The 25,198-nt window shown below is 36.7% G+C and overlaps 1 protein-coding gene across 4 annotated transcripts in view; it reads right to left on the reverse strand.

Moving 5' to 3' along the window:
• Positions 1 to 25,198, reverse strand: part of FIG4 (FIG4 phosphoinositide 5-phosphatase) — a 3,828,182-nt gene that overhangs the window by 42,380 nt on the left and 3,760,604 nt on the right. The window contains exon 24 of one of the 4 annotated variants that reach the window (XM_044066794.1): positions 17,540 to 17,672. The exons of the other annotated variants lie outside the window; for them this stretch is intronic. Coding sequence (XP_043922729.1) covers positions 17,540 to 17,672 — 133 coding nt within the window. The remainder of the gene's footprint in view (positions 1 to 17,539; positions 17,673 to 25,198) is intronic. 4 annotated transcript variants of the gene reach the window in all.

The following is a 25,198-nucleotide window of genomic DNA, read 5'->3' on the forward strand; positions in this document are numbered from 1 at the left end:
GTATTTTTTGAAAGACAAAAAATAAGACTGAAATACTTTTCATACTCGTTTTTTTTTTATTTAGGTCACCACTGGATTAAACAGCTGGGAAAATGCTCTAAAATACATCCCAGAACATCTATAACCCTATGGCTTCTTGGGCCCAGGCTTATTTGAGTTATTTCCTAAATGGTTATTACTGTGCTGATTTCGTCAGGAAAGATGTGTTGAAAGGATGCAAGGAAAACTAAAGCTGTACAGCAACACAATTTCTTTCCACAATCATAATTTCTGTTCAAGTCATCATTGGTTGAAAAGATTATGTAAAAAGAAAACAATCTTTAAAATGCACTTTAAAGCATATAGGGGTTTATGGCTTCTTGAAAAAGCTGAAGAGTAAGGCAAAATGAGAGAAAATTAAGAAAAAAGTAGTGTGCATAGTATGGGGAGCCCAAGATTAGGTGAAGACTGGAGGGTATGTGTGTATATGGGGGGGGTGCTGAAACAGTAGGTCTAGGGTGCCATTTCACCTAAATTGAGACCTGTATATAAAGTTGCTGCAGTGCATCATTGTTGCAACTAAATGCCAGTAACTGTGAATACCCCTTTGTGAGATGGTCCAACATAGTGTGGTGCACAGGTCTGTTGTAATATAAGAGTATTGTAGCTACAGATCAGTCTATATGCAATACTCCTAAAAATCTGCAGTATGAACTAAAATGTTGCTTAGGAAGGCTGGCAGTGACAAGGTGATACGTAGGCTTGAAGTGCCCAGGAGGCCCCCAACTTGACATCTGCTGGGGGCCCCCAAAATGCTAACACTGGCCCTGTGGTGCACACGGCCAGTGTAATTAACATTAGTTAGATGTGAGTTCAGAAATACTGAAGAGAGTCTAAGTCCGAGAAGGCTGAAAATCATCATTGTGACTACTACTGGCAGAACACCATGCACACCATATGTTAACATGTTTGCAAGCTGAATGAATGAGTCTGCAGCACACATACCTCACCCCTAAGTCAAATGAACAGCAACCAATTACAAAGCAGTCAAGAAAGCATCGTCATGTGACATACAACAAAAACAGCATGGATTCTTACAGGGAACTATCACCTATATGGACTTCCTGAGAACAGTGTAGACTACTGCTTCAACAGTGAGCTCCCAAGGGTTATTACTCAAAAGTACACACTGTAGTGTCCTTTTTCCACTATATCACATCAGGCATTAAAAATCAGTCTGGATACATCAATAACATGTCATTGCCTAGTGTACCATCCACCCATCTCCTCATGTACCACTCCTCCAGCACTGCAGTACCCACAACTCTTTTATCCCCTATCTATGAAGTGCCTGCTGCAGTGCACATTACAGCATAGCTGATAATTGTATGCCACATTATGATGTATCCATGCTGCCATCTGCCCAGTGATACACTGAGTGTCCATGCCCTGGCTACTTTAGTCCAGAAGCATAGCTAGGTTGGGGTGAAGGGATAGCTACCCCCAGCAAAAGGTGTTGGGGGTATGATCAGCAGACATCAATCAGTCAGTAATTCACCCTTTTCCATACTGATATTTTTGAATGCCAGTATGGAAAAAACGCGATTGTAATCAAGACTGAAGTACTTACATCAGTGCTTCATGTGTGATATTTGCTGCATGCTACAACTTTTTCAAAGTAGAAGTCTTTTTTTTCTTGAGCTCATTGGAGCTGGTTAACTTTTTTTTTTTTTGCTCCTCAACTTAAGAGTTGAGGGGTACCAGCTATGGCTCTGCTTCAGTGATCTGGATGAAGGGCTATATGATGCCTTCAGTGAGCTGCTTATGGCCACACTGGCTAAAATAACCTGACAGGCAGCCACACAAAAGGATTCTGTGAGGATAAGGCCTCATGTCTGTGGATGGAGGAGTTGACTTACAGTTCAAAACATCTTATGCAGACACTAAACCTAAGATGTCTCCTCCATTCCCTGCGAGACATGAATATCTGGTTTGGTGAGTTAAACAGGTAAATCCTCTTCCTGTCTCCTTCTTTATCAATTATACAGTGTGGGCACAGTTGCCTTTTTTATGACACTGAGCTTTACTTAATTTTGAATGTCATTTATCTGGACAATAAATAACTCTGACTAAAAATAAAGTAGATAGCCTTCAACTACTTCAGCCACCCTAACATAGCGAATAGCCATTGACTACTTTGGCTTCACTAACATAGTGGATAGCCATCAACTACTTCAGCTACCCTAGCATAGTGGCTAGCCATCAACTACTTCAGCCATTCTATAAAGCCTACTTTTTACATTTACATTAATTGGGCAGAGCTAGTGGCTGGGTTTACTATCCCTCATTTAGAAAACAAGGAACCTTCCACATATAGCCATGGACTAAGAACCCTTGAGTGATCTAGATAGGCATCCTGAGATCATCTGAACTCTAATGACCAAAAGTAATACTTTGCTTAGCTTACATAAACACAGACCTTGTCTAACCTACAATTTTTAAATTTGTGCTGATGTGGAACTTCTTTCTAGCAAATCTGTTTACAAACCCTCTGCATTTACATAGAGCACTCTGATCTTATCTATGATAAATACACATACAGATCTTTACACTGCTAAAGATACCATTACAAAGGCTTACACAGCCATTAAAAGAATATCAAACATCTGTGCTTCAGTCTGAATATTGTGGTGCATGAACATCTGTATAAATATACTAGAAAATGCAATCCAATCACCCTCACCTATGATAAGGCTTCTGAGTCTCTTTCCCAAGAAGCTTCAGTCTGAATATTGTGGTGCATGAACATCTGTATAAATATACTAGAAAATGCAATCCAATCACCCTCACCTGTGATAAGGCTTCTGAGTCTCTTTCCCAAGAAAGGAATCAAATACTATTACCTTCTTCCAAAAAAAGGTATTTAGAAAGTTCCCATTCTTCCTCAATAATTAACTCAGATGTAGAGAAAAGGACCACACTTTTTGAAAACACATATTCTGCTTTTGTGTATGCTTCAAAAAATTTAAATCAACCTGAGACTTTCCAAGATGGATGCACACTGATCAACATCTTAACATCAGCTCTCCCAGTGTGACAAAAAAAAAAAAGAAAGACAAGCTAGGAACTCTATCACATTTAGTAAATTCTGTCACTAGCTATTAAGTACAATGCCTGGATGCCAGCAAACAAGAAACTAAGAGAACATGAAAGAAAATCAACTAGAAAAGGTGAAATGAAAAACTGACTGGGAATAATTCTGCAGCTGTTCATCAAAACTCAGTCTGAGCTCCAGCTTTGATGCAAGACATGGTTTCCAGTAATCTAGAGGGAAAATTAGTCAAACGTGCTCAGAGCTGATTAAAATAAACAAAACACTGGAGTATATCAACTCAAACAACAAAAGGCTGGAAAATAGAAGAAGCTTTAAACAGGTATTCAGATGAACTGATAAACCTACAAAAATGAGAGGTCGAAATGAAGAAAAGGCTGGCTGAGTATGAGACTGCTCAAGAAGAGATGTTTCAAAAAATACTAGAATTAGAGGACAGAGAACAAAGAGAACATCTGAGGATTTTCTGCTGTACCAGTCAAACTAGAAGGAACAAACTGTATTAATTTTATGAAGGCACAAATAAGCAATTGGACTGGTATTCCACAGCAGGATCTGTTAATTGAAAGGGCACATTGTGTATATGCTCCAGACTTGGCCATGAAATGGCAGCAAAGACCTATATTACTAAAGATTCAAACCTACCAGCAGAAAGAGATGAACCTGACAAAACTGTGGCAAAAGGGCAACGTATCATATGTCTGAGCCAACAGAGTGCTTGTGGAAAATGATTATTCACTGTACACCAGGCAGAAGAGAAACAAATTTATCCCAGCAATCAGGGAATGTTGAGAGGCAGGCGTGAGAGTCAAGCTGCTGTACCCAGCTGTCTTCAGAATATTCTTCCTGGAAGATCAAACTCATTTTTGATGCAGAACTGGCTAAGGAGGACATACAAACGTTTGACCAATAAAAAGGGTGCCATCAAGTAGAAAAGGGCTCTGCTTCCTATTCATCTGATAGTAAAGCAACACTGAGACACTTTGCCAGTGAAACCTTTCCTACTGTTCAAAAGGAAAATGCTTGAGAGAGAGAAAACCACAGGGATTGACTACAGAATCAGTAGTACCTTGGAAATGAACCAGACCTGGAGATGGAGATTAACAGGAAGAATACCAGCAACATGGAAATTACTGAATAAATGTAAGACTACAAAGTATTAATCACATTTCTGAAATAAGGCTGTACCAGAAAACATGGAAAGAAGGGACTTTTATTGATTTTGTTAAATTTGTGGAGAACTGAAAGACATTTTCCTCACTTTATGTCATTAATGTTTGGAAGGACATTGAGGAGAAGGAAAAGGAAGGAAAAAAGTAACATTAAGTAAAACAATTTCTGCTCTTAACAGTAATTCTATAAAACATTTCATTATATAAATTGTATGTTTTATAGTAAAGGATTTTAGTTGTTGCAGGTGATAAAGATAGTAAATTAAACTAATGCCTTTTTTCTTTTCCTTTCTTTCTTAATATTAGTCAGTGTAGGCATTGCGGTAGCGTTGTTACCTCACAGCAAGAGGTTCTCCTGTTCGATTCTCAGCTGGAGTGCCTTCTGTGTGGAGTCTGAATGTCCTCCCCGTGGTTGAGTGGCCCCTGAAAGATATGCGTGAATGGGCATGCCTTCGCTGAAAGTTGGGCATCGGGCTGGCAATTCGGCACCATAAAAATCGACTGCCAATCATTAGCGGAATGGAGTTCTGCTGTGGCGACTCCTAACTGGGAAAAGCCGAAAAGACAAAGAAGAAGTAGTCAGTGTAGGCATTAAATGCAAAAGAGAAAAAAGGCTAAACAAAAGCATGTTTAGGTTAATAGGCTGTAATCTTGAGTTGTTGAAGTGTGGAATGGGATGCAGAAGTCTACAGATCATAATATTTGCTAAGCCGATATGTTTTCTCCTACTTTTGCATAGGTGAATGTCTAGATTGAGGCACTAGGGTTAATCTAATAGGTTCATAGGTTCATAGGTTAGTACTAGGCTAACTGCCCTTGCGAGCCATTTTAAGCCTAGCCAATTATCCCTTGTGAGATTCAAACCCTGCACCTTGTGTTTGTAAGGCAAATACCTTAACCATTAGGCCACCCTCCCAACCCCTTTTAAGTGGAAACAAGTAAATAAAAGAACACTGAATATAGTGAAAATTTTTATTTTAGCAATAAATGTTTCAGCTCATCTTTAGAAGCCTGCAGCTCAGGGCTACATTTTTCTTACATTTCCATGGAGACAAACTGATTATGCAGCAATAAAAAAAGTCAAAGCACTTGTTTCTTCAAGGCTAAATGTTAATGTTTCTGAAAGCAGGCAACTTGTTTTTCACATCTAGGAGAGGGATAAAGATAAAAAAGAACAGAAACCAATTAGTGTTAGTAGGAACACAGGCAGTAACATGCAACTTAGCATGAAAAACCTAAACTTTAGGTTAGATAAGGCCTGTCTTTGCAGCTGTCTATTTGGGACAACTGTTCCTCTTAGGAGGGTTAAACTTCATGATTTCAGGATATACATCGTTTTCTGTGTTTGTAATAAGTTAATGGGTTATGGGGGTGTTCTGGGTGTTTTTTTTTTTTTGTTTGTTTGTTTGTGAGGGTTTTCATTAAAGTAAAAAAGTCTTGTCAACTGTGACACAGGTTCATATGGAGATGATAAGAAAAAAGTGTATAAAAGATCACCCTGCCAGACTGTGGGCATGTGTCACACAAAAGCTGGAAATAAACAATTAAAAAAGCTGCCATATATAATAGGTGGAAATATCAACTTCTTATCATAATGGTGACACTTCCCATATTATTTGGAATGTGAATGGTCTCACGGGTATATATACAAAGAAAGGACTATTTGATTATATTAAGACATGCAGAGTGCAAATAACAACGTTACATGAGTATTTGGAAAGAACTGAGCATGTGAATTTGATAAAGAAAGGATTTCAGGGTGGATATTCAGCAGAATACCAGGAACAAAGGAATAGAGGAGTATTTATAATAACTACTAGTGAAGTTCCAATAGTGATAAAAAAGGGGAAAATAACAGTGGATTTGCAGTAATAACAAGCTACTGGCAAGAGAGGAGGATTATGCTGGCCTCCCCGCCTAAAGAAGAGATATCTATACCAAATGATTGTAGCCCCCCAAACATCTCCAACGCTCAGGTGAGAACTGCTCTCTCCAAGGCAAAGAACACAGCATCCATGGGACCTGATGGTGTGCCCGGCTGTGTGCTCCATGAACTCAACGAGGAATTAAACCCACAGTTAGGACAGCTGTTTAATCTTAGTCTCACCTCCGGATATGTACCCAGGGAGTGGCGCACAGCGACTGTGGTCCCACTCCACAAAGGCGGTGCCTCCACCGACCCTGGAAATTACCGTCCCATTAGCTTGACAAGCCTGATCTGCAAAGCCATGGAAAGGATCATAATGGATCTCATAAATAAAGACATAGGGAATTTGCAGACTTTGGATCCAACCCAGTTTGGCTTTGTCAAAGGCAGATCATGCCTTTTAAACTTGGTTGACTTTTTCAAACAGTCACCAAGGCCATTGACGAGGAAAGGCAGTCCATACAGCCTACCTAGACCTGGCGAAGGCTTTTGATACAATACCCCACTCGGGTATCATTGAAAAACTCATCAACTTAAATGTAAACCCATACATTACAAGATGGGTTGCAAACTGGCTGAGTGACAGAACCCACAGGGTCAGAGTTGCTGGCGCCATGTCAGACTCTAAGCCTGTCACAAGTGGTGTCCCACAGGGCTCAGTCCTGGGCCCACTCTTGTTTGGCATCTACTTTTCTGAAGTACAAGCAAACACAGGAGGGTTATGGCTGACAAAGTTCGCAGATGACTGCAAACTGGGCGCCGTAGTTGAGAACACATCCGACACAGATATCCTTCAGAAGGGTCTCACAGAAACGGATAACTGGTGCCAGAGCCATGGCCTCAAGTTAAATGCCAAGGAATGCATAGTCATACCCTTCGGGAAAAATAAGGTTACCCCTAGCTACCATATAGGTGGTAATCCTCTGAACACAGAAGAAGTTATTAGGGACATGGGAACCCAGGTTGACAGTAGCCTTTCATTCGACACTCATATTGCTAAAGTAGTTAGGAAGACCTTCTACATTGCCCACCTTATCATGAAGGGATTCACATCTAGATCAAGGGAAGTCATAGTCTCCCTGTACTCATCACTCATCAGACCAATGATCGAGTACAATGCCCCATTCGGAATGTATCTGACCCGACACTTGCAGCAGCTGGAGAGGCCACAAAAGTTCCTCACCAAAAGGATAAAGGGTCTCAAAAATCTGTCTTATGCTGCACGACTGAAAGAACTCCAGTTATATTCAGTTCGTGCATCGCTTGCTCAGAGGTGACCTATGCCTGACATACAAGGCCATGTCAAACCCAGATTTGATGAATATGCTTCATCACAAAAAATCTAGATCCCTCAGAGCCACAAGGGTGGGTGACTTAAACCTCGACACGGTTATTAATAGGACGTGCTGGAGGGATAGATTCATCACCCACAGACTCCCTATGCTGTGGAACAAAATCCCGGTTTATGTGAGGCAGAGCACCTCGCTGGCCTTGTTCAAGAGGAATCTTGACCAATGGATGGGAGATCGCAGATACACCCCAGGGGTTACCTCAGTGTCACTGCTCGACAGAGGCACAGCTAAATAATGGGCATAGTTTCTCCAAACTAAGGGGTGGCGTAAGCCACAAAACTATGGGCTAGGCTTATAAATGCCCTCGGGCAGATAGCCTAGTATGAACCTATGAACTTATGAACCTATGTATTTATAGTCCACCAAAAAGTACTATTATGGAGTTTAAGAAAATTTTGGGAGAAGTAACCAGCTTTCAGCAGGGGATATTATTTATAGGTGGTGATTGGAATTTGATTTGCAACAATGGGAAGGTATATGAGGAGCCTAGAAGGGAAACTATAACAAAAGAGAGTAGATTTTTTTTTTGCCAAACTGCAGCACCTCTTGTAAATATTATGACTTATTGTGGTAACTATATTGCAGTTATTGCTTTGATTGACTGCTTTGTATACTGAAGCTGGAGCTTTTCCCCCCGGGCCTCCTCTGAAAATGGGCTCTTTTCAGCCAGCGGACTTTCCCAGTATACAAATGCCAATAAATAAATACATTTCAGAAGAAGTTTATAAAAAAAATATTTGGTATGGAAGACATGAATTCAGCATGAAAATGTACCTATTATTCCTCAAAGTGCAACAACTGCTCTAAACTAGAAATAAATTATATTTCACAGCAACATCTGCATTTAATTAAGAACTATGACACATATCCAATAACTTCTTTGGATCATGCTCCAATAACAACATAACATTTCAGGGCAATGAAGTAAAAATGAGAATGGTGCTTCCCCACCTATCTGTTAAAGAGGGAGGAATTTAAGGAATGGGTAGGAGAAATATTCGGGAGTTATTAGGGAAAACAGAGGTACTCCAGAAGTTATAGCTATTGAGTGGGATAAAATGAAAGTGGAGTTTAAAAATAGTGTAGAAATAAAAGAAAAAGAGATATGGTTAAGAAGTAACATGAATTGTTTAGAGGGTATGAACAAAGGTTAAAGTACTACAGAATAAGGGGAATCTCACATATCAAGAAGAGGCAAAATTGCAGCGTGCTAAACAGAAAATAAGGGAGTACCTGTATAGCATGCATGAGTTTAGAAAGACTACTGCTAAGCAACTGTTTTTTGATGATAACTCTAGAGCAAAAAAAAACTTTTGGCACAATGACTTAAGCAATAGAAAGTAGAAAGGATTGTTGCCAAACTTGCACAGCCTATAACAAGAAAAATAACCAAAGATCATGTACAGGTATTTTGGAAATTTTATGAAAATTTGTATAAAGCAGAGAAAAAGGAAATCAAGAAAAAGCACAAATGGAAATGTTTATGGAATACCTAAATATGCCAAAGTTACAGGTAGACGAGGCTAAATAATTAACACAAGGTAGAAGGAGATGAGATAAAATGAAGCTGTATAACCAATCTACAGGAAAATGTATAGCAGCAGATGGTATTCCTATGGATGTTTGGAGGGAAGAAAGTGATAAAGATCTGGAAGGCTCTGTTTAACAGTATTTTAAAAGAAGAGGAAGCACCAACACCCTGGAAAAGAAGCTGTGGTGGCTTTAATACCTAAAGACAGTTAAAACCCATCAAATCCATCTTCATATAGGTCCATTTCAATTTTAACCATGATTACAAAGTGCTTATGTCTATAATGGCTAAAAAAATGGCAAAGGTGTTGCCAAAACTGATAGATATGGATTATGGTTTTGTACAGGGAAGGAAAACATCTGACAACATTAATAGAACAATGATAATCTGGAGAGGAGGAGGATGTAAAAAATACCACTGTTGTTGGTGGGACTTTTCTTTTCTTAAAAAAACACCTTTATTGAATTATCACTTGTGACATAGGTAAATCTGCATTTATACATATATTGTTTTGTACAATATAATCAAAATACCATTACATGCATTGTTCAATTCCTGCCTTCTGTTAAATCTCATTTCTCTTCCAAACATTTTTCTGCCTGTACTATTCCCACAATTTCCAATTTTTTTAAAGTAATTTACTGCTACCATTTTCTAAAGATCCCACTTGCTTTTCTTTTATCTCTATTATTATATTCACTACTTCAAGTATTGTTGGTTTAGACTTTCATTTCCATTTTCTAGTAATTGCTTTTGTCAGCTACCCAAATTAAACTTAACAAGGCCTTACTATGTCTAGACAATCATGATCCGATATCCCAGCTCAAAAATATCACTTTCTTAGCTATGCTCATTTGCTCACCCAGTATTCCTGACAGAGTACTGTGTTAGGAATTTTTTTTAAGTCTGCCAACTCATTACACCTCAAGAACATATGTTCCCAGGTACCTCTTTATTCCCTATTACACTGCCCACATCTGTCACCTACCTGAGGAAAAAGTCCCTGGAGTGTACTTTGGGCATAATAGTACCTATGCAAACATTTCCAAGCAAAAGTCTTACTACTTCTAGATTTTGCTGCAAATTTGGGAGCCATACATATGCCTCCCATTGATTCTTTGGGAACTGCTTATGAAATCTTGAATCTACAACAGAAGCTGCTGTTAAAAATTGGATAATTAGTAGGTCATATGATACTGCACAATAACTAAAGGAATCAATCAGAGGCAGTCAAAAATGATTGGGAAGAGTGATTATATAAGCAATTCACAAAGAAACAATGGAAGGACATATGCATGGCTCCCCAAATATACAACAAAATATAGAAAATTTAAGATCTTTGATTGGAAGTGTTTGCACAGGTACTTTTATACCACAAGCAGACTCCAAAGAATTTTTCTTCAAGAAGATGGCCAATGTTGGAGATGTGATGGAAAAGAAAGAAGTACCTGAGAATGAATAGATGTTTTTACAGTGTAATGAGTTGGCAGACTTTAAAAATACCCGACAGAATACTCTGCCAGGAATATTGGGTGAGCAAATGAATGTAAATAAGAATTTTTTTTTGAGCTAGGATACAAGATCTGACTTGCCCAGACACAGTAAGGCAATTACTAAGAAATATAAATCAAAGTCTAAACCAACCATACTTGAAGTAGTGGATATTGTGACAGAGATAAAAAAAACAGGAAGTGGAATCTTTAGCAAAAGCTAGGAATAAATCACATAGAAAAAAATGGAAAATTGAGAACAATGCATGCAGAAAAAAAATGTTTTGGTGGAGGAATGAGGTTTAAGAGAAGGCAAGAATTAAAAAATACATATATAATGTTGGAGTGATTATACTGTATAGAAGAATATATGTGATGTATTTTTCTTTTGTCTTTCGGCTTTTCCCGGTTAGGGGTCGCCACAGTGGAACTCCGGTCCGCTAATGACTGGCAGTACACTTTCACGTGCTGGCTTGCTGGGCCTAACGCACAACCTTCAACGAAGGAATGCCCATTCACGCATGTCGACACACAGAAGATGCTCTAACTGAGAATCGAACGGGCAACGTCTAACTGTGGGGTGACAACGCTACCGCAGCACCACCACCGCGGGTTAAGAATATATGTGATATATGTGATGTATAATGTTTGTAAATCTGAACTTGTTTATATGGTTTGTTTACATTTATATACTTTACCTATGTCACAAGTTATTATTCATTAAAGGTGTTTTAAAACAAACTGAAATGAACCCAGCAGAGCTTCTCAGCTGATAATGGGCACACCAAAGTCAGCTTTTGGTACCCCATTTATGATTTCACTGCACAATTTGAGAAAATGGCACAAGCATGAGTAAAAACGTCTTCATTTAGTTTAAGAAAAGACACCACCACAAACTGAAACTTCAGAACCTTCAAACCACAACAGCTCACAGCACCAAATCAGGTGAGACAAAAGAAGTTGCAAATAAATGCCAAACTTTATTAGTAATGGTTAAGCGCTTTCTTCTCCTTCAAGAGATTTCATCAGAACAAATTTTATTACAAACCCAGCCCTTAAATACCCTTGCTAAATGATGTCACATGAATCACTTAATTACATCTTAAAAACACACTACATAATTTATCAAAAAATAAATAAGTAAATGAAAGAAACTCACTCATATTATGTTTGACTAGCATTATAAAACATTTAAAACATTAAAACACATCTCATATTTGATTTAATTTAATTGTGCCTTATAGGACACTTCAAACCATCTAGCCCATAATATGCGTTAATTTTAAAATACATGCAATATTAACTGCCTCATTTAATCCAGGAAATTGGGTGGCATCCAACCTTAACTGCCATCTCAATTCACTTGCATCCAAGTGCAAGTCTACTATTTTACCCTGAGGGTCCTTTACTATATGATCAATAGCCAAAAACTTAAATGAGTGTGTTCCATTGTCTTTAATATGTCTAAATAAAGCGTTACTAATTTTTCTTTTCTGTTCACTATATGAATGGGAAACTGCCAAAGTCAGTTCTTACTCTTCTTAGGCCTTGCCCCTTGCCTTGAATATTCGTCATTATATGAAGGTTTGGTTGCCCTGTTGGGGTCTGTTAATCAAGCGGATTACTCCGAAGGGATAAGGCGTTCAGAAAGGCTTCGGGGGAAGAACCAGTATTCTCAGTTTTCCAACATCAGGTCTGACGAATATTCGAGGCAAGGGGCAAGGCCTAAGAAGAGTAGGAATTAACTTTGGCAGTTTCCCGGTAGTATGGTGAACAGAAAATGTAATGGAAAAGTGAGTACTTGGTGTAGAACTGTGATTAACAACAATGTAACAATTTTTTTTGGTGACCATGAGAACGTGAATTGTGAAGCAGGTGTTGTGTATTCTAACCTTTTAAGCAGCTTGAATACTGAAGCAATGCTTGACAAAGTGACTTTTAGCACTGATAAGAAAGTTCAAAGCGCCTGTTTTAATTCCAATTTAACTTCGGATATAATGCAAGGACAATGTGTGAACAATTTGCAATGCTTAGCACCTGAAACTGATGAAAATGCCGAAAGAAATTTAGACTGTATTATTGACATGATGAATGATAGTGCATATGATGTTAATTTAATTAATTTCATGGAATCAAATGTTAACATGGGGACTGTCTGGGTAAATTTCCATGACAGTTTATTTGGTTCATCAAATGTCAATACTACTAGTAATGAAAATATGAATAGTTGTTTGCAGCTTAGTGTTTTACCTCAAGGCAAAAAGGGCTCTGAAACTGAGTGTGTTAAACACTTAAACAATGACAGAATTATTTGCCCATTTGCAGGTCAAAACATTAATGCTGTATTTACACCATTATATGAAGGTTTGGTTGCCCTTTCTGGGGTGGAAATGGTTGATGGTATTAATTTAAATGTGGAAAATGAGATTGTTTCTAATGTTTTAGTGGATGATTTTAACTTTTTAAGGAATTCTAATGATAAAACTGACGGCCCATTACTAAATGTAAATGAGAGAAGTGATTCTGCTGTACTGGGTGAAATGTGTAGAATAGTCAATAACAGTAATAAGGATTTTAAAATATATAACTATTCCACTAAAGTAGTACAAACAGCACATGCTGATTTTTTTGGCCAAGGGATTCACCTTTGTGCCTGCAAGAAGGGGAAATATTGTAAATGCTTTAATTGATTTGAAATGCTTTACCCGTAAATTGAACCTTAAAGTATGGTTTGGTAAAGGGGGTAATGAATTAAATGTGAATGGAAATGATAATGAAAGTGTTTTATTAAGAAAACCAAGTACTTTCAATCCCCCTTTGAATAATTCCATTCAGGTTTATGAAAGAATGTGTGAAAAACAAATAAGGCAGCACTTTAAACAGTTCCATAGGGAGGATTACTGTAATTTAAACAGTGGTGAATTAGCCTTATTAAATGATTTTGTTAAAGACAAAACAGTGCGCATAATGAAACCCGATAAAGGGAGCGAAGTGGTTTTAATGAATAGGGTAGAATATTTAAATAAAATGAATGTGCTGCTTATGGATAGTACATATGAGGAAAGCTCCTTAAATGAGATACACATTGCTTATAGAAAGATAGACCTAGCATTGGACGATATGTTGTTCCAAGGTCAAATTAGCCTTGATGAATATAATTATATAAAAAAATGACTATCCCATGATTCCGAATATTTTCCAAATACCGAAGATCCACAAGGGCCTTACAAATTTAAGTTTTAGACCTATTGTAGATGGTAATAGATCTAAAACTTGCTATATGAGCAAGTATATTGATCATTGTCTACAGAAAGGCTCACAAATATTTGATTATATTACAAAGGATTCATGGCATTTCTTAAAGAAATTGAATGAAATAAAATGGGAGTCTGGGTTGATTATGGTGACTGTGAACGTTGTTAATTTGTTCAGTATTATACCGCATTTTGAAGGTATAATATGGTTGGAGGTTCAGCTAGCAAAAAGTAGAATGTATGACCAGGACACCATTAATAAGATCATTGCCCTGATTGAATTGGTTTTAAACAATAATTATATATTTTGAAGGGCAATATTTTAAACAAGCCACTGGGGTAGCCATGGGGGCTGCCTGTGCTCCCATATTTGCAAATTTTGTAATTTCATACTGGGAACAGGAATTTTTAATGAAAAGTAGTTTTTGGACAAAATTTTATATTATACTAGATTCCTGGATGATCTTTTTTTGTTGTGGAGGGGTAGTCAACAAGAATTAGATTAATTGTTTTGTTATATTAACAATACAGTGGAGTTCTTAAAACTCACCTACTGTTTTAGTGAAGAACAAATCACATATTTAGACATAGAGTTGAATGTTGATAAGATTAATGGTCTCCTATATTCTAAGATATACAGAAAGCCACCTTTTTCAAATTCCTATTTGGAATTTAAAAGTTGCCATCCTTTACATCAAAAAAGAGCAATTATCAAAGGCTAACTGGTAAGGGCTGCCAGGATGGTTAGTCATGATGAGCATTTTCATGATGAAATTAGTTTTATAGTCAACATGTTTGTTAAAAGGGGCTATCCCCTGGATTTGTTGGACGAATTATCCGAGGAAGTGATAGGTAAAAGGTACAAAAGTATTTATGTACCAATTTTGGGTGGGCATAACAGGCTGCAAAGTGAATTGGTTGTTAATCACAGACTCAGGGGAAATGAAGCGGGATTCAGGTAACTACTTTTAACCTGGATTCTGGGGGTATCACCCAGGTGGTTGTTAATAACTGGGAAATCCTGGGTTTTGACCTGAATGTAGGGACAAAAGTTGGAAAGTGTCCCCCTAGTACTGTATATAGGAAGGATAGGTCCCTTAAAAACATGTTTGAGCATAATGAAAATGCACATGGACTTTCAAATAGAGCTAAAGGTAATACAAAATGTGGAAAGTGCAATTATTGTTGCCACATCTTTGAAACAGGACAGCAGTTTAAATTGAATAAACACAATTTTATCTCTATAAAAGGACATTATAATTGTAGTAGTGTTAATGTGGCTTATTTGACTAAATGCCAAAAATGTTTGGCATTCTAGGTAGGAAAGACCTCCAGAGCATTTAAGACACGTATCAGTGAACATCTTTATGACATAAAGAAAAGAAAAATTACTAATGCTTTATTTAGACATATTAAAGACAATGGTACACACTTATTTAAGTTTTTGGCTATTAATCATATAGTAAAGGACCCTCAGGGTAAAATAGTAGACTTGCACTTGGATGCAAGTGAATTGAGATGGCAGTTACGGTTGGATGCCACCCAATTTCCTGGATTAAATGAGGCAGTTCATATTGCATGTATTTTAAAATTAAAACATATTATGGGCTAGATGGTTTGAAGTGTCCTATAAGGCACAATTAAATTAAATCAAATATGAGATGTGTTTTAATGTTTTGTAATGCTAGTCAAACATAATATGAGTGAGTTTCATTCATTTATTTACTTATTTATTTTTTGATAAATTATGTAGTGTGTTTTTAAGATGAAATTAAGTGATTCATGTGACATCATTTAGCAAGGGTATTTAAGGGCTGGGTTTGTAATAAAATTTATTCTGATGATGTCTCTTGAAGGAGAAGAAAGCGCTTAACCGCTACTAATAAAGTTTGGCATTTATTTGCAACTTCTTTTGTCTCACCTGATTTGGTGCTGTGAGCTGCTGTGGTTTGAAGGTTCTGTAGTCTAAGAAAAGAGGTGATACCTCCTTCCAACCCACAATGCCGACATACAATCAGAATTCATCATGTTCATTACGAAGGCATGCTATCTCTAACAATCATTCTTGCTCAGTTTGCTATTAGCCCTGAGGCTATGGTTCATGTATATGGCTCTTTATTAAGTGCAGTCTCCAGTACCATGAGTCCTTAAAGTGAAATACATCTTGCTTCTTTAGGCATGATCACTGAAATTACAGTTAGACTCTGATCACAACGCGTATCCTTTCCTTTGACCTACTGCCAGGATCCTGGAAGCCCTGGCATCTCACATCACAATGCAGTGATTATGAGACCTGTAACAACCAGTCTCTTGTTTAACAGATAAGAAAGTCTATTATGGTCAGCTATGTGCAGGGATGGAATGAGTGAGGTTTAAGGTGTTTCAGACTGTTTTTTCTTGCATCAGAGGGTGAGCACTAGGAGTCATTCATATGGATCTGCACAATGTTTTTCCTTTAAAGACTTACAATTTTATTAATACCTCTTGCAGACGACCATTTTCACACCATATGCCAGCTGAAATTCCAATCCAAAATGTTATCACAACATGCAACTGCAAAAGTCGTACTTTTTCAAATGTTTTTCTTTGTCATTGCCCTAAGGTACAGTGATCCTCACGTACAATATATACAGACAGAAAAAGGTTGGTGATGAAACCCTCCTAAGGGGTACTCTCTTGCTAAATAGAACCTTCAAACAATTTATCTCCAGCAGTTATGTGGAGTCAACATTTTTGTAGTGGGAAATTTCAAAAGCAAGTTGTTTAAACCAGCAGCATGAACTTGATGACTGCAGTGGGCCAATTTATTGTATTCATTTTCTACAGACTAGGCCACTAGAACAAAAATGTCTTTTCAGAACAAAGGACAGTAAGTGGTTCATTGACTTACATTAACACAGTTTTTGCAAATGGATATTCAATGAATCAAACCTAGGGCTAAACAGTGAACTTCATTAGCAGTTTTTAGCCTTACTCTACACTGCCTAACTGCTGAACAGTCACAGAAGTAACAAATTTTGCACTGAAGCTTGTACTGGGATAATAAAGCAGATTTATTTTCTCATTCATTCAATGTTCATTTTTTCACTGGTATGTTTTTCTGACATGTTTTAATGAAAAAAAGTAAACCAAAAGTATACCTCTGTTAATTTTCTTGTCATTTATTTCTTATTTTTAAGATTTGCTGACATATACTCCAGCTTCTGAACTGTAAAGAGCCCAGTAAAACATTTCACATTAAACATGAAAAATGTTATCTTTGTGATAAAAACGTATCCACAAATAAACAGACATTCTTAGACAGCAGACATGCAACATTTGGGGGTAATGTAGCTCACATAACAATTAATATACCTCTGATGGAAAAATACACATTCATGAATTAAATCTTGAGGCCAATGCTAACAAAGAATTCACCCATTCATTTTCCCATGCCTACTTTATCCTCTTCAGGGCTGGTTAGGAGTACAGCATATCCTGGTGCTCAATCGGTGAAAGTTATGTGGAAAGGAAGATGTTACAGACCAGAGCTGTACTAGCATAGGGCAGGAACTAAAGATGAGAACTGGTATGGGGACAGAGAAGAGGGTTTTGTTGACTGAATACTTAATAAATTGAGATTGAGAGCCTTGGTAATCGAGAAGAGTGAGCCCAAATTTTAGTAAAACCTGTTTTAGGACTTAAACATATCACTTAATTGGAGGAAATGACCAAGTGCTTACCAAAGAGGAAGGTTGGGCATATGATTTGGTGCTTGTAGACATCAATGATCTTAAGAGCAGACAGCTTAGGTGGTAGTAAACAGAGGAGGTGTCAGAGAGATGCCAGGAAAAATTTCTGGAGCCACACAGCATTCTGAAAAAAGAAAGAATTAAAGAGGAAGACAACTGTCAGGGGGCAGTAGTTAAGAAAGATGTAGGTGCCAGGTGCTGAGATGAAAAGGTACTTCTCAAATACAATACCTTGAGTATGGAAAAGGGTGAGAATGTCATAGAATCTGACAAGCAGGTCAGGTGTTCACGCAATACATAGGAGGGAAAATTCAATTTAGAATATAACAGAAACATAAACAGGGATTACTCAGAGGGTGGCTAAATACCACTACTCTGAGAAGTCTGAGTAAGTTCCTCATGATAACAAATTCCTCTGAAAGTTTAGCCATTACTTCAACTTATTACAAATCATCTACAGTAACTCTTTAAACTGCACTGAGAAAACAGTCTTTAATAGTACTTCATATAAGAAGCCCCAATCCACCCTATGAAAAGCTTTTTTAAACATCTAGGCTGACAGCCATCAATGAGTTTTTTTAGAGTCTTGGACATCCTGAATGAACATCAAAATCCTTAATATATTATCAAAAGTCATCATAATCAAGTTTAGAGACCCTTGACTTTAGATGTTTATCTTTTTTCTAAGGACTTTTGACATTTTCTACTCTTCTCATCATTCCTCAATATTCTTAACAATTCTTTAATGTTTGCTTACCAGTATTCCAACTTTCTGAGGTTATTCCCATGTCTGCAAAGTTTCATTGCACAATTGCTTTTAATCAGGCTTTTAATTTCTCATTTTCTAACAAAGAGACTGTTATTTAAGCAGTATTGGCTGAAATTCTTAGATGATATATCCAATAGGAGGTTTCTGCCATAAACAAAATCCACAAAAAATGGAAGGATTGTTAAATGAACCAAGATGCAACAGCTATGTAACGATAAAAGGGGAAATTAAACCCAAATGTGTGTACTAAGTCTACAGTCCACATTAAAGAAATATGCAATCATTACATGTAATAGCTTAATAAAAGTGATTACCTAATTCTAATAAAAAACAGCACAACAGAAATTAAGCTTAAGCTAAAATAAAAGAAATGCTTAGGTGTAACAGTGACTTAAGAATGTCAATGCAAACTAAGTTCTACAATAAAACGAGTCTATATTAATTCATCGAAGGTTCATTTCAACAAATTTTTCTTCATTAAACCTTAACCACTGAACATTAATTTCAGCAAACATTCATATCCGCAAAAAATTTACTTAGGAAAAGGGAGCAGATGGCCAGCAGCACAAATTTTCCCTTTTCTCCACTTGTAGTGTGATCTCGGAGTTGGTATATATAGTTGGGGGGTGTGGGTGTTGAAGCTCCCCACTTTGGTGGGCTTTGCATACTATGGTGTCTGTTCCCGTGTTGTTTTGGTCAAGTGCTTAGTTTCCCTATTTAAATTTATTTTCGATGAGAACATTCGCTGAAATGAACATTCGAAGGTTAAGGTTCGATGAAGAAAAGTTTGCTGAAGTGAACCTTTGATGAACTAATATAGACCCATAAAACACAGCAAACACACAAAACATGGGGGTATTCAGGAAGTTACAATGATGTCTACACCTGCATGTAGATGGCATGGTATCTTTTAGCTATTCACCAGCTGCCCTAACATGGTGCTGTACGATGCTTTAGCACAAATATGTGCACCACTGAGCAGCACTAGTCACATGGCCATGCTGAATGCTAATGAGGCAATCAAGGGGAGAGGTATATGCTAATTCATTATGTACTTTCTCCCATAGAACTGCCTCCAGGAAGGCATCTACATGCAGAGCAATTCAAGAAAATCACTTAGCGTGTAGATAAGCATGGTCATTCCCACCAAATGACAGTACTGAGCACAACCTAAAAGCCAGACACCAGGGATTACTCTAAATGCAAGTGCCTTATTGGCACTGGAATTGGCATCAGTACAGGGATCATGGGGATGGGGGGAAACACTAGTAGTCACCACAGAGTACTCTAATGTAAGTGCCATAACAGCACAGACAGTGGTATGGGGATCAGGGGTGGAGGGGAGCCACTAGACAAAAGGGAAATAGTATAGTTAAGTGTCTTAATGGCACTGACATCACTACAGGGAATGAGGAGTAAGAGGTTCACACTAGCCAACATGGCAGTGCCATAATGGCACCTAAGAGTATTACAGTAATTGTAGAGGTGGGGGGGGGACACAATAGCCACCATGGCATACTAGATATGTGCCATAATGGCACTTCAACTATTACAGAGAATGGGGTGGGGGTGGAATGCTAGATACTAGGGATTCTACAAATATGTCATAAAGGCGAACAGGCTATTATGATGATTGGGGGTTGCAGGGAACCATGGAAGGGAAGAAAGGTCAGGGGGACAGAAAGGAGAACTGTGGTATATGTGTTTGAATGTGTACCTGTGTGTGTTGGGGAGTGAATTTTGGGAGTGCATACACTCACAGTAGTTTACTACACATCATGGTAGCAACTGTGATTCAGAGACAAGCAAATTAACCAATAAAGAGATCTTACCTCATTGTGGCTAACATATATCTCAATCACAAATTATCCTATTATGGGAGCTTGGCCTTTTTAGCACATGTCTCATGCTAGGCCCTTTAATGAATCCCCAGGATAAAACAACCTGAAAACAACAGTTAAAATGTAAAAATTAGTTATAAGTATGCGGACATACGGAACTTCCTGTGACGGTGCTGTAGTGAGAGGCTGTATTTCCTAGCCCCTGTAGAAATGTTAAAGTTAACTTCATTAACTTCAGTTTAAGATATTTTTAAATGTAAAGTATTTGATATGTGTAGTTTAAGGTCATTATGAGACAATCTAATGTCCAGATGTGCTAAAATGCAAAAGAATAAAACAGAAAAGCAAAAAAGGCATAAAGAAATTGTCTTTGATGAAACCAGAAAATATGGCAAGTGGGGATCAAGCTGAAGGGTTGATGGAGAGCCAGCCGGGGCTGTGACAAGGGTTAGTAGTTGTGGATGTGCCCATGGTCAGGTTAATAGAAACTTTTAAAAGTGAAACTAGTGCACTGAATGAACAACTTGTCATTTATACAATTGACACTAAAGTACAAGAGGAAGAAGTTATTGATACTATGAACTCACATGCAGATACTATCAACAAGTTGCAAAATGAGAACCATACCATAAAAGAAAATTATGCCTGCATACTAAATAAGTTGGAAACAGTGAAGCAAAAACAACTGGACTATGAAGACAGAGCCTGCAGGAAAAATAGTCACATTACAGGAGTTTCAGAAAAGGAAGAAAGTTACGATTTTGTAGCCTTTGTACATGACAACCTGAGAGTTGGACTGAGTTGCTGACTGGCAGAAACTAGTTGGGGAGCTCATACAGTTTACATCCCTTGTATAGCCAAACTGGTAAGACAGTCGGGTCACATCAAAGTTCAGCATTTACAGTTGTTCTAAACAACCTCATTTTCCATGGGGCCTTCAGGAACTTTGTAACCAACAAAAAAATGGGTTTAAATCTATGGCTGACTACAAAGATATGTTGTCTATATTGAAAAGAAGCAAGTCATCTTGCTTGTCTAATACATTTGGGTAATTTACTTCATAGCTTTGCAGCCTGAACACAAAGGACATTATTCTTGTTATAAGTCTCTTCCCTGTCAAGCTGTAATACTAAACAGTCGTCATGGGTGTTTATGTCTTGATTTAAAAATGTCAGATTCAAAGTTGCAGCCAGTGAGTCATTTTACATATTGTTAAACATTTTAATAAGATCTCACCTTTTTAACCGGTAATAGACCAGCTACAGTGCTTCTAGTCTCCTTGTATATGACAAATCGTTAACAGCAGAGTTCTTGCAAGTAATGTTATGCTGAATTATCCCTACTTTTCTGAGATCTAAAACTGAGCACCTAGAGTATGATGAACTTCATTCTGTGTGAGGTCTGATCAAGGCTTGTGATAGAGTTAACATGACCTATGTAGCCAAAATTGTCCTAACAATCAGAGGCATAATTCTCACTGCCTTTTGAACATTAAAGAACACTTCTCCAGTAGTAATCAAAACAACTGCTAATGCAATCATTGATGGCAAAAGTATATTCTTTATTATGCATACCAAGCCTTTTGGACCAAGATACTAACCTGTCAATTGGGTATGCAGTACAACGTGGTTGTAGTTATCCTGTACAGGTTGTGTTAATTTGGTATCATCTACAAACTGTCAACAAATTATTGGTCTCATGTCAGCCAATAATAACAGGATAATGATAAATAAAAATGGCCCTAAGGCAGATCCTTGAGTATACCTTGAGTAACTACTCTTGGAGAAGAAAACTATTTACAATTCTAACCATAAATGAGGAGTTACTGAGCCAATTTAGAATTCAGATGGTGAATTAAGGGTTGATGCCACAAGCCAACTAAGTTCTACAATAAAATAAAGCTATCACTACTTTAGAATAGATAAATGTAAATAAATTGCATCAACTGGCAGGAGAATTAGGAAGAGATGGAAAAAGGTCAAGTGATGTCAAGAAATTATTAGAAAAAATATCAGAATTTTAAGTCAGTCTTTGAAAAATAAATATTTTTGTAACTACCACCTAACCTGATTATGCAAAAAACATTAGCAATAAGATTAAGGCAGCTAAAAACTCAAATAATTAATCTGAGTTTGAAAACTGAGGCTGGATTACATTATCACAGATACTCTGTAATGATAGCCGATTATATCTACTAGTATTATGAACAGTTATATAAGGCACAGACAGACTGGGGTAAAAGTGAATATAAGATTTTTTTTAAAACCTGTGGCTAACAAAGTGTGAACTAGATGACATGATGGTTACCTAAGAGAAATTGCTACAGGATCTTAAGGTGGGTGGTAAACGTAAAACCCTGGGTACTCATGTTTACCAAATGAGTTCTATACTACTCGTACAGAAAGTTTACTGCCACAATTTGTTTAAACTTTTAATGTAATACTGAATAAAAGACATTCTTTTATCTTGGAAAGAGGCAGTTGTTGCATAAAAACAAAAGATGGGAAGCATTTAACTTTGCCATCTTCATAAAGACCCACTTCTGTGTTAAACCAGGATTACAATTTTTTATGACAAGTATGGAAACAAGGTAGCAAGACAGATTTCTCAGGTAGCTGACAATGGTCAATACAGATTTGTGGAGAAAAAATACAGATTTGTGGAGTACAGGCAGACTCTTGATAATATAGTGAAAACTGGAAAGCTGTTGAAGGCTGTTCAACAGCAGCAACAGAAGCCACTGTTGATATTGGTGTCAGTGGTGCAACAGGTAACACACACTCCTTTGTTGCAGAAAGCTGCGGGTTCTATTAACACACTAGGCAGACTGACTGTGACACTGCAGCACAGCATAACGGGGATGCTGCACTCTTCTGTGTGTCATCCTTCAGATGAGACAAACTGAGATCCTTTCTTACTGAGTTGGTGGTAGCTCAGGTGGATGTAAAAGATCCAATGACACCTATTGAAAAGAGTAGGGGTCCTTTATTTATATACAAAATGACTCTTATTTACAAAATATTTACATATGTACAAATATATAAATATACAAATAGGTTTACATATATTCATAATTTCCTATACAAGCATGGCAAATTTTCATCCTTATTAGAACCCTATTCCTTTTTCTATAACCATCTGACTTTACTAAATGTTGGCTGCTAAAATCTGTTTTACCATTAGACATAATTTCATTTATTACTTCATTCTGTACAATCCATATAATACAAAATAACGTCTTTATCTATTCTTTTAACATACTTCTATTGTTATAATATCCACTTGTTTTACATCTTACAAAAATCTTCTTTACATAATTTTCCCCATACCTATTTTACTCTTTTACATTTCAGAACATATGTTCCTTAGTTTCTTCTTCTTCAATGTACACATTTTTCACTTTTAATATGGCATATTTCACTTTACTGGCAATTTCTCTATTACCAGTCACCACAAAAATGTTTGACATTCTACTTTCTGGTTACACCATTTGCTTCTTATTTTTATAGCTTTAATTTTTTCATGTGTTATATTTCTCATGGTTTTACATAGTAATATTTTTATCTTTACATTCATATACCATACTTTTCTATCTTTTTCTATATCATCGTTACTTTTCACAAAAATATTTTTTTCGTGGTAACATTCTATTTATACACACTTTTTTCTCTTGTACTTTTTTTGATCATACCCCAACATTTATCATACTTATATTTACACAGTTTTATCACTAATCTCTCATCTTTTTCATTTATCCATTTAACGCTTTGTACACATTTAATGAAGCACAATGTACCACTGGGCTAATTATCCCTAAACCTCCTTCCTCTTTATTTACATACAAAACTCCTATTTTTACTGGGCTTAATCTAGAACAACATATAAATGAAACAAAATATCTGCAATAATTCCTTTTCAAAGGCTGTTGGCAACATAAATACACTTGCTAAGTATACTATTTTTCCTATCAGTACTGAATTTATCAAATTAGCCTTTTTTATGAATGATAATTTATGTGTTCTCCAAAAAAGACATTTGCTTTATTTCTTCTATTGTTTTTCCCACTGAATTCGACTTACATCTTTATTCCCAAATTTTATACCTAACACAGAAATGTAATTAATAGTAAAATATATACCCCCAATCTTTATTACATCATCTGAACCTTTACTTCTCTATTTAAAGCCATTTATATCATCTCTAAACACTTATTTGTGCAAATTACTTCTTTTATCCAAATTTTGTTTTTGCAATTATTATAATGCCACCTCATATGCTAACATAACTGGAATTCTTAACCCTTCAGGTGTTACATACCATGCCTACTTCATTTTGTAATGTATTTCACACACTATCATGTTCATAACCAATGCAAAGAGTATACAGCTCATTGGACATCCCTGTCTTACACCACTCTTCATATGTACCTCTTGGCATAACCAGCCATTTACATCTATTTTTACTTTATTATTACTATATGCTAACATACATAATTTCCCAAGTTTTTCACTTAAATTATATTCTTTTCGGTTCATAATATCATTCACAATTTCTTTATCATTAATAATCCTCCTCGTTTATACTATATATGCTAGCTACTATATTATTCCCCATTTACGTTTCAAATCTCTTTTGTATTATTTTCATAAAGATCTTATAATCATTATAGTTCTCCAGGTTTTTAATTTTCTTCTATCTTCCTTCTTCCATATGAATTTAAGTATCCACTACATAATTCTTTATACATAAAACCTTCATTTAACCATTCACTCAAAATCTTTATTTATTTATTTATTTATTTATTTTTGGGGGGGGGGTCGTTTAAATTTGTATACATTTCATACTGTATTCTATCTGGGCCTGCTGCCAAATCTGTATTTACTTGTCTTAATACTTTATCTACCTCATTTAAATAACTCTCCTTTTCTAACTCTTTAGTCTCTTTTTTCTGTTAACTTTTTGTACATATTGTACTACACTATTCACCCCCACACCCCCAAATGTATATACCAGTAAATTACAATTGAAGTCTCCTTTTCA

Source organism: Protopterus annectens, chromosome 1.part0, assembly GCF_019279795.1.
Source record: "Protopterus annectens isolate FY-2018-M chromosome 1.part0, PAN1.0, whole genome shotgun sequence".
Classification (NCBI taxonomy): domain Eukaryota; kingdom Metazoa; phylum Chordata; order Ceratodontiformes; family Protopteridae; genus Protopterus; species Protopterus annectens.